The sequence below is a fragment of the Nylanderia fulva genome, unplaced genomic scaffold, assembly GCF_048542155.1.
Source record: "Nylanderia fulva isolate GAGA-0341 unplaced genomic scaffold, ASM4854215v1 Scaffold21, whole genome shotgun sequence".
Taxonomy (NCBI): Eukaryota; Metazoa; Arthropoda; class Insecta; order Hymenoptera; family Formicidae; genus Nylanderia; species Nylanderia fulva.
In genome coordinates this window covers 231,393-244,874 of record NW_028190275.1, presented here as the reverse complement: position 1 = coordinate 244,874, position 13,482 = coordinate 231,393, and the positions used below count along the sequence as shown (strand labels likewise).

The window sequence follows — 13,482 nt, the reverse complement described above, 5'->3', positions numbered from 1 at the left end:
CTTTGTATCGTTTAAAAATCTGCGCAGATACGCTGATACATGATAAGAAACTGTTTTCTCTAATGATCAGTGTGCTTATTATCAAATGAAGTTATCATGCGCCTTCGCGGCAATAATTAACAAATATTGAGCAATCGTTCTTGAATAACAACAGGAAGAATTGACCAATTTTTGGTAATTTTTCTCAGAAAAAACCGCAGGCAGTCATTAACTGCGAAGTATTTCAGATTAAAGCGGAAACTGTCGCAATTCAGTAGACACACAAGTATGATTCATCAGAAACATTAACTGGTAAGCAAAATATTACATTTCCATTTTTTTTTCTAATTAATTTCACAAAAAACTTTTTAACTATTACAGTATGTAAGTATTTTTATATATTTCATATGTATTTTATAAATACATATTTTACAAAGTGTCAATAAAATAGCATTATATATTATTTATAAAATTTATAACAATATACACTAAATAGGAATTGTAAATTTTCATGTTACCAATTATAATCCCGAATGAAAGGTGGGTTAAATTTAGCCACGCGGAAATATATAGAGCAATATTTATCTTGTAGAAATGCCGACCATTAATTAGCAGCACAGTTCGTCGGTATTGCTTTTACATACGGTTGAATTGTCCCAATGTTGACCTACATTTCTCTTGCTTATATAAACGCGCGCGCGTACCTGGATACTCTCAAGGTTCTTCACGGAATAGTGACGACTGAAAGCTCGAATATTAAATTATCAGTTATACCGCAGTAATCCTTTTAACTGACTGACTTTTAACGCGACACATGACCTCAAGTTAGATATATTAAGCTATGAAAAGCTTTATTATAAACAACATAAAAATCGTCGTTTCGTTACAATCGTGCCATTCTATAACACTCTGTATATATTGAATCATCTATCGCGAAATGGATTGACGATAAATGGAGCAGAACGATTGCTTGATGAAATAATCAAGTTTGAACCAAACTCGAACTCACCTTGGCCTTGGTCGCCTTGTCCAACGTGTGGCCACTAAATCGGATCGTGCTTTCGGTGGCCGCCATCTCCAGCACCCCTGAAACAGACAAGGAAAAATACCACTGATTATCAATTTCAAAAATTAATGTCTCGTGACGCGAATCTTGACGCAATCTCTTACGTACATTGCCAATAAAAAAATATCGCTCGAACGATGGCGATAAGAGTGAACATCTTCATTGATAAATAATCAACTCATTAAGCGACATATCGAGCCAGATAATGTCAATTATTTCCGTATATACTAATTATAAAATGGTGCTGTCAAAATAATTATATTCAAAAACTATTTCATATCTCCTCTCTTTATATTTATATAAAAAAGATCGAAAGATATTTTTATTTCATGAACCTAGACATTTAAAATTTGATTAGATACTTAAATTTTATAATCCAGTAATATAAATATGATTATATTAACTCTCAAAAAAAAAAACACTCAAAATTTTATATTTGAAGTTCTCCGAGCAAAAGCGAATTTATTATTTTCAATTTATTATCTCATTCTCTTTTATATATAAATATATATTTTATATCTCTGTAAGTTTTGAAATAAATGTAAATTGTTATAAAAAAATTTAATTATGATTGATTATATAGATTTATGTTTTTTGGCTCTTATAATTTATTAATTTCCTTAATGTCAGATTCGAGAATATCCAGAGAAAATTCGACAAAATTAAAAATTGCAATCCTTACCGTTATACGAAAATTTACGGTGGACGCATCTAAAACAATTCATATTCATCTTCAATGTTCGCACTTAGTAAAGTAAGCTTTAGACGAGTGATTAATTTTGTACCAGATTACATAGTAACTGCGGACGAACATTATTGCTCAGAAAAAGGAAAAACCGGTGAAGAGTTATATACCCGCAAAAGATGACGGAACATTATGAATAACGTGCCTAATGAGCAAATTATCCCGAGACAATCATAGGCTTCGACGTTAGGCGCGTTTGTATTTGAAGGCCGGTATGTAGAAAAAGGTAAAAACATCATACAATCTATTATTTGAAGGGGTTTTAACAAATCCCACTTCTCTGCGGATGCTAATTTTTGCTATGACAAGATGAACTCGTGCGTCCGGCATGACAGAATCAGCTGATGTATTCTGAGTACTGTCAACTAACTGACGGATAGCTTTTTATGAAAGACTATGTACTGGTAATTATTTTTTTTTAATATCGAAGAATTAATACAAATCTGGAATAAATTAAAAAATTGATTTACATATGATCTGCATAAAAAAAGCAACTTGTATTTCATTATAAACGTCATGTTGATATTTATTTTAAATTACAAAGTTCATTATCATTTCATGTTTATACCATAATTAATGTATAAAAATATTTTTATTGAGTAACTAATTAAAACTAATTTGATGAAAATGAACAAGAGCTATTCTTGTTCCCATTTTCCTTTCATTGAAAAATTTGCTATTGAGAACGTTTCGAATAAATGCATACATCCCTTTTCATTGGCATAAAGATAGAAAGTCAATGGAATATATTTCCTCGTGATTCAATTTGTTATATCGCGTACATTGTTTTTACACTAGCCTGTTTTCCTTCGACACTTGAGCGCAGTTAAGAATTAAGTGGCTCATGACGGGTGCTGAAAATGATCTAATTACGACTTAGTGCTTGACAGAGCAAGTCCTTCACGTAGTCCCAAGGAATATGCGATCTTTTGCGCATTTTATTATAGCGCTACATAATATACGAATCTAGTTATGACCACATTAAATTTTCAAGTTAATGACTACTAACCGCGAAGAGCTTTACAACAGATGTTAATTTGTAATTATGTTGCGAGGCTATTACCCCAACTCGTTAATTTTGCAGTTTCGTGGTTTTAGATAATTAAAATTTGTTATATTTAGAGCAGTCGGTTTTAGAATGAGGAGGATGACTAAAAGAGATGTTTGACATTTTTTGATAATCTTTTAATGTAATTATTAATTAATTAGAAATCTTAATAAAATGTATATTTATATAAAATTTGCAATAGAACTGCAATCATGAAATCTTGAAAACTGTATAAGGGTAAGGTATCTTCGCTGATATATCTGAAGCAACAGCGGAAATATCATTACGTTATCAGTCGGATTGATGGAGCGACAAATCTCTCGTCCGGCCTAAAAGAATGACATAGTATCTCGTAATCACATGCCAAGTGTGTTTACCATAACGCAAACGATGCTTCCTTCTTCACGAGGGACACTTATTTCGAGGACATCGCGTGGTGTCATCGAATGAATCATTATTACGTAATCACACATACATGAACGTTGCAGATACAAGTACAATGAGTTACAAGGAGATTCGTTTTATTTAATCGAATTTCATGTTCTTGCTTCCGCAAATATACTTTGACGCATTCATTTATTTCGTATTACTCGCAGAAATTTATTTCGTATTATTTAAGTCTTTTTTCTATTTGTATATATTACGAGGAAAAGTTTATAATACGATATATAGATATATGTATTATAATTGTATATCATGTATATATAGTTACATTTAATTAAATGAGAGAAACCTCTGTGTGTGCCCCTATGCGCATAAACTTACAAAGTTGTTTTAATGATTATAACACACCGAGACTTTGTCAGTTTAATGACAAAGTACTAATTTGCGTTAATTTGCCAGGTATCTATTTGTTCCAATACTCTCAGTTCAATAGGGTCAGCGGTACTTGGCAAACAGTATTGATTCTACAACGTTATCCTGAAATAATTGCCAATTAATGTACACATAATTCTATGCACGACAAGATTATAAAGTATCGATATTGTGTGAGAGGCAGTTAAAACACATCTAATATAATATCTCGATCATTAATATTTCTATATTACGCACGTAATATTATATCAACAAGAACATTTTTTTTTTAAATTATTCGTAATTCTTTCTGTAAGCATTTTTTAAATAGATTGATGAAATATCGAGATAAAGCGAACGCATAGAGAAATTAATAGAAACCGCCACTGCATTAATATACAATTTCGTCCGCAATGCAGCAGCGAAAGATTTGATGGTCGAGAGGTAACAAAGTGGCGGACCTAGAGAATTTCCCCCTTGCGATTTATTTTATGAGCGTTGATTAGACGCGCTCGTGTCAGGAATATATCCCGCCATCATAACTACACTAGACGTTTAATTATCTCGGACATCGTATTAATCATCGTTTCGTGATACGTGGCTAACGTGCTCGGGGAAACAATGCGTTCACTAACTAAAAGCGGACTCTTGTTTGCCTTCTCGATTAATTCGACACCAAAAATGTATATCTAATCCGGCCAATCGTAGTCGCTTTGTGTACTTGCGATAAAAACTCTTGAAAGATATGTATATATGATATATACACTATACCTGCTCATTGTCGGATAGAATGTTTCTCTGCAGGTAGACTGATTAATATCGTATACGTGGACGTATGACATTTGTCCTTCTATATACTATCCAGCGCGAATATTGATTGCTCCGATTCCGAACTGCAGACACTTTTACGTATCGACAAATGCGAATGTGTAAGTCTATTCGTATGAAAATGATTAATTCAGAAGGCACGTCCGTGTGACAGTCAAATTCAAATTGAAAATGCTTAACTCATTTATGCTTCAATTTATTAAATGTTGCTGAGATTGATATATACAGGGTGTATCTAAATAAGTGCGAAAAATTTTAGATGAAAATTAAAAGGGGTTTCTTATATAAACATATATACTCTTACATTCCTCCCTAAGGATACACTTTTCTAAAGAGGGAGGTAAAAAGTAATTTTTATTTTTTTTTAATATTAATAAATTACCTTTTTTATTATAGTGGAAAATATCCACCAAATTTTACTTTATTTGTCTAAAATTTGAGAAAAAAATAAAAACGTAATTTTTAAGAGTGTATGTTTATATAAGAAACCTCCCTTAATTTTCGACAAAGAATTATCATCTCCTAAAATTTTCCCCACTCATTTAGATGTATCCTGTATATGTTAAATATGAGATAAAAATATTTGCAACAAAAATCAAGTTTAGTAATATCATATACATATCAAAATTTGTATATATAATTCAGATTATGATAATTATTACACATTCTTATCCTTCATTTATCCATCGTCAACTGTTATTGATTTTAAGACTAATCAATAACTTTTTTTTTTAATACACATATGCTGCAAATGATGGCTTGTGTTCGATTGAGTTAAGATTATCGCAACACTCTCGCGTTTCATTTTCGATCATAAATTAATTCCTGTGAAAGATTTGTGAATCTGCTGTCAACAAGTTCTCAAATTTTATGTACGTTTCAAGGAAGGCTTCCTGCGTCTGTCGCACGTGGGTGTAATTCATTTAAGTGCTATCGGCTAAATATGTATCTATTAATTGCTGCCACGCGAATAACATCGAGTTATAGAACGTGTAAACAAACTCGATGAAGCACATGTGTATCGTATGTGGATCGTGTACACATCGTGTTTATGTGCCAACGTGTGTATAGTATATCAAGAATTAATCATGATTGCGCGATCATCTTGCCCGCTACATAAACTATTGCAGAATTATTTATTCTATTAAAACTCGACAAATATGTCGACGGATTATTGAAAATAAATGTCGAATGACGTGCGAATATATTAAACAGCGAAGCAGGAATAATGTTATCAAAGGGTGATAAAAGCAAGTTATAAAAGCACGCGTGCACGACATTATCATATAAACTATAATACAGGCTTACTCATTTCTAATCCGTCATGAGTCAGTGAGTGCCAACTGACGTACAAGTTTTTATAAACAGTATCAAGGGTACCGAATGCCTTCTCGCAAGTTTTAAAATTTATACGACGAATTCGCGATTAATTTCATATTTTTCGCAACAAAAGTGAGTTCGCTGAGAACTTAAATCTGCAGAAATTTTATTAAAATGGAAAAGTTGTCTTTCATTAAATTTCTGTCAAAAAAAAAAAAAGGATTGAATTTAAAATATTAAAAAATATTATTCATAATATATTCGCAGTTTATATTTTTATGATTATTATAGAGGCGATGATCATATAAAATAATTAAAAAAATGTAATAATTAATAATTTAAAAAATATAATTTGTAATATATAGTCATATAAAATAATTTATTCAAAAATAATCTAACTTCTGATACATATGTATACAATCTGATATATTCAAATCTGTATTTTACAGAAGATCCATTTTTTCGTTCTCTTTGCAAAGACTCTTTGTATGCCGAATGATAAATATCATACGGATATATGCAGAATGTGCGAATTTTTTTAGCAGGATGCGACGGAGAGCTCCGTTATCGAAACGGAATAAACCGAGGCGTCACGTCACAGTAATTTCAAGGAAGCAGCAGGTCGCGTTTCGAGAGAAAGAATCACGTATGTGTTATGTGTGTTTCCAAAGTAGAACGTAGGAACCGTAAAGCGAGTCTCCAGTCCTTAAACGGCAGCGAAGCGTGGGTGAATCACACAGGGACAACAACATTTGACTGAAGGCAACAATGCCGCACATTTACGCCGCAAACGTTCAACCTTGATGCTTATTAAATAATGGCATAACAAACAGAGTCCGCATATTTATGCATGCGGGGGATTTTTTTTATCGGACTCACATGCAAATAATCGGCGTGTCGCGAAACGTCGACGTCAGCGCGCGATTAAAACTGTCCGCGCAGCTGCACACTCAGAAAATAACACACCTCGTCGATCTGGTGGCGAGTTTTTCTTCGCGAAACGTCACGAGGTAGCTGTTATTTCGAAACACACGCGTGTTTAAAAAACCGCGCGCTCGCCCGATTAAATAATATTTCGTTGCGTCAACGTCGACAAATCGGACTCTGTGAAGTTGGCACGGCTTTTTTCGATTTTCAAAAAAAACATATGAGTTCTAGTAGCACTTTTAGGAGTTCTAGAGTTCCTGATAGGTTTCGCAAATAGTTCTGTCAATTTAAGGTCAAAAAACGAATTTTTTAAAAATGTCGTGCTAACTTCCCGTAGCACGACACTTATGCAAAAAAAATTTTTTATTCATGTATTTCCATAGATTTCGACGAGATCTAGAGTTCCTGATAGATTTTAACAATAGTTCCGGCGAACTATGCATTCTACGAGTTAAAAAACAAAATTTAAACGATATTTGTAAAAATTTTATTTTGTTGTGCTAATAGAAATATTCATTTCTCACGGCGCAATTTGCGAGCTCTAGGATAGTTCTGACCTCCAAAATAATGTTCGACAATAGTTCTGTCGATTAACCATAATTAACTTAATTAATTAATAAGCTATTATAGCACGACATCGCGGAAGAGTGTCGTGCTGGTAGAAATATCTATTTCTCTGGGCGCATTTTACGAGTTCTAGGATAGTTCTGACCTCCAAAATAATTTTCGATAATAGTTCTGTCGATTAACAGTAATTAACTTAAATAATTAATAAGATAATTATAGCACGACACTCGAACAAAGGGTGTCGTGCTAAGTATATATCGCAGTTCTAGGGGGGGTTTTGGCCAGTTCTCGTAGAGTTCTATGCTTTGCAATTATTTTTAAAAATAGTTCCGGCGATTAAACATTTTTTAATAATTTTTAAAATTTTTTAATATCCGATTTCAGCACGACACTCGAGCAAAGGGTGTCGTGCTGAGTATATATCGCAGTTCTAGGGAGAGTTTTGGCTAGTTCTCGTAGAGTTCTATGCTCTGCAATTATTTTCAATAATAGTTCCGGCGAGTAAACATTTTTTAATAATTTTTAAAATTTTTTAATGTCCGATTTCAGCACGACACTCGAGCAAAGGGTGTCGTGCTGAGTATATATCGCAGTTCTAGGGGAGTTTTGGCTAGTTCTCGTAGAGTTCTATGCTTTGCAATTATTTTTAAAAATAGTTCCGGCGATTAAACATTTTTTAATAATTTTTAAAATTTTTTAATGTCCGATTTCAGCACGACACTCGAGCAAAGGGTGTCGTGCTGAGTATATATCGCAGTTCTAGGGAGAGTTTTGGCTAGTTCTCGTAGAGTTCTATGCTCTGCAATTATTATTAATAATAGTTCCGGCGAGTAAACATTTTTTAATAATTTTTAAAATTTTTTAATGTCCGATTTCAGCACGACACTCGAGCAAAGGGTGTCGTGCTGAGTATATATCGCAGTTCTAGGGGGAGTTTTGGCTAGTTCTCGTAGAGTTCTATGCTTTGCAATTATTTTTAAAAATAGTTCCGGCGATTAAACATTTTTTAATAATTTTTAAAATTTTTTAATGTCCGATTTCAGCACGACACTCGAGCAAAGGGTGTCGTGCTGAGTATATATCGCAGTTCTAGGGAGAGTTTTGGCTAGTTCTCGTAGAGTTCTATGCTCTGCAATTATTTTCAATAATAGTTCCGGCGAGTAAACATTTTTTAATAATTTTAAAATTTTTTAATGTCCGATTTCAGCACGACACTCGAGCAAAGGGTGTCGTGCTGAGTATATATCGCAGTTCTAGGGGGAGTTTTGGCTAGTTCTCGTAGAGTTCTATGCTCTGCAATTATTATTAATAATAGTTCTGGCGATTAAACATTTTTTAATAATTTTTAAAATTTTTTAATGTCCGATTTTAGCACGACACTCGAGCAAAGGGTGTCGTGCTGAGTATATATCGCAGTTCTAGGGAAAGTTTTGGCTAGTTCTCGTAGTGTTCTATGCTCTGCAATTATTTTCAATAATAGTTCCGGGGAGTAAACATTTTTTAATAATTTTTAAAATTTTTTAATGTCCGATTTCAGCACGACACTCGATAACTATACTATTGCTCGAGTGTCGTGCTGAAATCGGACATTACAAAATTTTAAAAATTATTAAAAAATGTTTAATCGCCGGAACTATCATTGAAAATAATTGCAGAGCATAGAACTCTACGAGAACTAGCCAAAACTTCCCCTAGAACTGCGATATATACTCAGCACGACACCCTTTGCTCGAGTGTCGTGCTGAAATCGGACATTAAAAAATTTTTAAAATTATTAAAAAATGTTTACTCGCCGGAACTATTTTTAAAAATAATTGCAGAGCATAGAACTCTACGAGAACTAGCCAAAACTCCCCCTAGAACTGCGATATATACTCAGCACGACACCCTTTGCTCGAGTGTCGTGCTGAAATCGGACATTAAAAAATTTTTAAAATTATTAAAAAATGTTTACTCGCCGGAACTATTTTTAAAATAATTGCAGAGCATAGAACTCTACGAGAACTAGCCAAAACTCCCCCTAGAACTGCGATATATACTCAGCACGACACCCTTTGCTCGAGTGTCGTGCTGAAATCGGACATTAAAAAATTTTTAAAATTATTAAAAAATGTTTAATCGCCGGAACTATTATTAATAATAATTGCAGAGCATAAAACTCTACGAGAACTAGCCAAAACTCTTCCTAGAACTGCGATATATACTCAGCACGACACCCTTTGCTCGAGTGTCGTGCTGAAATCGGACATTAAAAAATTTTAAAAATTATTAAAAAATGTTTACTCGCCGAAACTATTATTGAAAATAATTGCAGAGCATAGAACTCTACGAGAACTAGCCAAAACTCTCCCTAGAACTGCGATATATACTCAGCACGACACCCTTTGCTCGAGTGTCGTGCTGAAATCGGACATTAAAAAATTTTAAAAATTATTAAAAAATGTTTAATCGCCGGAACTATTTTTAAAAATAATTGCAAAGCATAGAACTCTACGAGAACTAGCCAAAACTCCCCCTAGAACTGCGATATATACTCAGCACGACACCCTTTGCTCGAGTGTCGTGCTGAAATCGGACATTAAAAAATTTTAAAAATTAATAAAAAATGTTTAATCGCCGGAACTATTATTGAAAATAATTGCAGAGCATAGAACTCTACGAGAACTAGCCAAAACTCCCCCTAGAACTGCGATATATACTCAGCACGACACCCTTTGCTCGAGTGTCGTGCTGAAATCGGACATTAAAAAATTTTAAAAATTATTAAAAAATGTTTAATCGCCGGAACTATTTTTAAAAATAATTGCAAAGCATAGAACTCTACGAGAACTGGCCAAAACCCCCCCTAGAACTGCGATATATACTTAGCACGACACCCTTTGTTCGAGTGTCGTGCTATAATTATCTTATTAATTATTTAAGTTAATTACTGTTAATCGACAGAACTATTATCAAAAATTATTTTGGAGGTCAGAACTTTCCTAGAACTCGTAAAATGCGCCCAGAGAAATAGATATTTCTACCAGCACGACACTCTTCCGCGATGTCGTGCTATAATAGCTTATTAATTAATTAAGTTAATTATGGTTAATCGACAGAACTATTGTCAAACATTATTTTGGAGGTCAGAACTATCCTAGAGCTCGCAAATTGCGCCGTGAGAAATGAATATTTCTATTAGCACAACAAAATAAAATTTTTACAAATATCGTTTAAATTTTGTTTTTTAACTCGTAGAATGCATAGTTCGCCGGAACTATTGTTAAAATCTATCAGGAACTCTAGATCTCGTCGAAATCTATCGAAATACATGAATAAAAAATTTTTTTTGCATAAGTGTCGTGCTACGGGAAGTTAGCACGACATTTTTAAAAAATTCGTTTTTTGACCTTAAATTGACAGAACTATTTGCGAAACCTATCAGGAACTCTAGAACTCTTAAAAGTGCTACTAGAACTCATATGTTTTTTTTGAAAATTGAAAAAAGCCGTGCCAACTTCACAGAGTCGACAAATCGCGCGAGGCTTTACGAGATTTCATTTCGCGCGACGGGCAAAATCACTTTATCCCCTTCTTCGTGTTCGGGGATCTTCAATTTCCTCGATTCCGCGCAATTTCGCAGATTCGCGTGGCAACGCTCTGTGTGTTGTAACGCACCGGTGAAATTTCGCTGTTTCCATCATATCTCGCAATTTTCGGGCCAAAACTCCCCACCGTGACATTTGCCGATTCGTTTGGCACGCAACAATCTACTACAACCCATCCTGATTATATTACGGATTACAAAGCCACGGGGTCCCAGAAGCCGCGCATTCACTTATGGCTCCGTTTATTGCGTCATTAGAGACATCATTAGGAAGTCGCGATAAGAATCAGACGAGTTTCAGGAGGGAAAAAAGGAGAATGTACGAGGAAAAATGTCAAAGTTTATCATCTCCGTAAACTGAGTCGTCAAATAAAATTGAATGCACATGTAGATAAACGCTCTTACTCGGAATAAATGTAAGAGTTTTGGCGAGCTAAAAAGACTCAGGTCGAACAAAAGTGCTCTGAAAAAGTTTAAAATCACTTCCTATTGAATTCAACGTATAACAGTTCCTTTACGCAACCCAGCATATGAAATAACTAATCTATTATTAGTAAAAGAATAATAGGTATATATAAATCGTAAAAAGATGTAAAATCTGTCAAAGTGTTCCGCAGACTTAATAAAAAAATTCCCTGACTTTTTAGTATTATTTTTTCCAAATATATAATTTGCATATATCTATATGATAAATCAATTAAATGTTAAATCATATGGAATCATGTCAAACATGTCACCATAAATGATTTAAATAATCATCTGTTTTTTTTGATACTCCTTGACTTGATTTATTTAATAAAAAAATTCCAATTATTAATAATATAAATAAAATTATCTATTATAATTTTCATTAAAATAATTATTTTAAATATTAATAAAATTATTAAAAATTATTTAAATTTTTTAATAAATATTTTTTATACAAATTTATTTATATTAAAATTTTTTATATAATAAATTTATAAAAAAAAAATTATTTTCCTACCTCATTCACTAATTTATCATATTTATCTTGAGACAAATAGAACGTGAAAAAATCCAGATAAATAGTACAATTTCCCGACTTTTCCTGACAATTTCAGATTTATCAAATTCCTTGACAATGCCCGGTTTTCCAGATTTCCTGACCGCTCGACACCCTGTATTCATCGTGCAACGTGACGATTCTCACGCGGTCGTGATTTCACACGGCTCTCTTTCGGCTAGAAAAAGAGAGAGAGAAGAGGGTAGAGGGATGAAAAGGAGGAAGATACGGAAAATCGATTTTACGGTGCAAAAAGACGAGTCGATCCCGCCTGTATGAAGTTAGCCCCCCATTTTTCGAATTTTAAAATTTTAAAGGTTGTTCCAGGTTGTTCTAGACTTGTTCTAAATTGTTCCAAAAGATCAAATTTAAAAAATAAAAATTTTCGCGAAAAATGGAAAAAAACGATTTTTTGACCTGGCCCCCCATTTTTCGAAAATCGAACTTTTAAAGGTTGTTCCAGATTGTTCTAGTTGTTCTAAACATTGTTCCAAAGTGATAATTCCCTAAACAAAATATTTCACGAGATATAATAAAAAACTAGTTTCGTGCGCTAAAACAGTATTTTTACGTTTTCGGCTATAGTTATTACCTCTTAAACACCAAACTGTATATTTTAGCTAAAAACGAACAGAACAACCTGGAACAACTCTCAATTTTGCTAGAACATAATTTTAAAGAGTACTTTACTCTTGGAAATAAACATTTTTGTTGTTTTTTCGTGTTTTTCGACCGATAACGACGTGACAGCGATCCCAAACTATAGAACAATTACGTACTGGCATAGAACAACTTGGAACAACTCTCAGTTTTGCTAGAACATTATTTTAAAGGGTACTTTACTCTTGGAAATAAACACATTTTTTTTGTTTTTTCATCTTTTTTGCCCGCTAAAGTCGCGATAGCGGTCCCAAACTATAGAACAATTACGTACTGGCATAGAACAACTTGGAACAACTCTCAGTTTTGCTGGAACATTATTTTAAAGAGTACTTTACTCTTGGAAATAAACACATTTTTCTTGTTTTTTCGTGTTTTTCGACCGATAACGTCGCGACAGCGGTCCCAAACTATAGAACAATTACGTACTGGCATAGAACAACTTGGAACAACTCTCAATTTTGCTAGAACATAATTTTAAAGAGTACTTTACTCTTGGAAATAAACACATTTTTCTTGTTTTTTTGTGTTTTTCGACCGATAACGTCGCGACAGCGGTCCCAAACTATAGAACAATTACGTACTGGCATAGAACAACTTGGAACAACTCTCAGTTTTGCTGGAACATTATTTTGAAGAGTACTTTACTCTTGGAAATAAACACATTTTTTTTGTTTTTTCATCTTTTTTGCCCGCTAAAGTCGCGATAGCGGTCCCAAACTATAGAACAATTACGTACTGGCATAGAACAACTTGGAACAACTCTCAGTTTTGCTGGAACATTATTTTAAAGAGTACTTTACTCTTGGAAATAAACACATTTTTTTTGTTTTTTCATCTTTTTTGCCCGCTAAAGTCGCGATAGCGGTCCCAAACTATAGAACAATTACGTACTGTCATAGAACAACTTGGAACAACTCTCAGTTTTGCTAGGAAC

General features: G+C 33.4%; 1 protein-coding gene across 7 annotated transcripts in view; it reads right to left on the bottom strand.

The window, feature by feature from the left end:
• Window positions 1-13,482, bottom strand: part of trc (Serine/threonine-protein kinase tricornered) — a 152,494-nt gene that overhangs the window by 9,275 nt on the left and 129,737 nt on the right. For all 7 annotated transcript variants that reach the window (XM_085482583.1, XM_029302757.2, XM_085482581.1 and 4 more), the window contains one exon: window positions 989-1,065. In XM_085482583.1, the coding sequence (XP_085338709.1) occupies window positions 989-1,065 (77 nt within the window). The remainder of the gene's footprint in view (window positions 1-988; window positions 1,066-13,482) is intronic.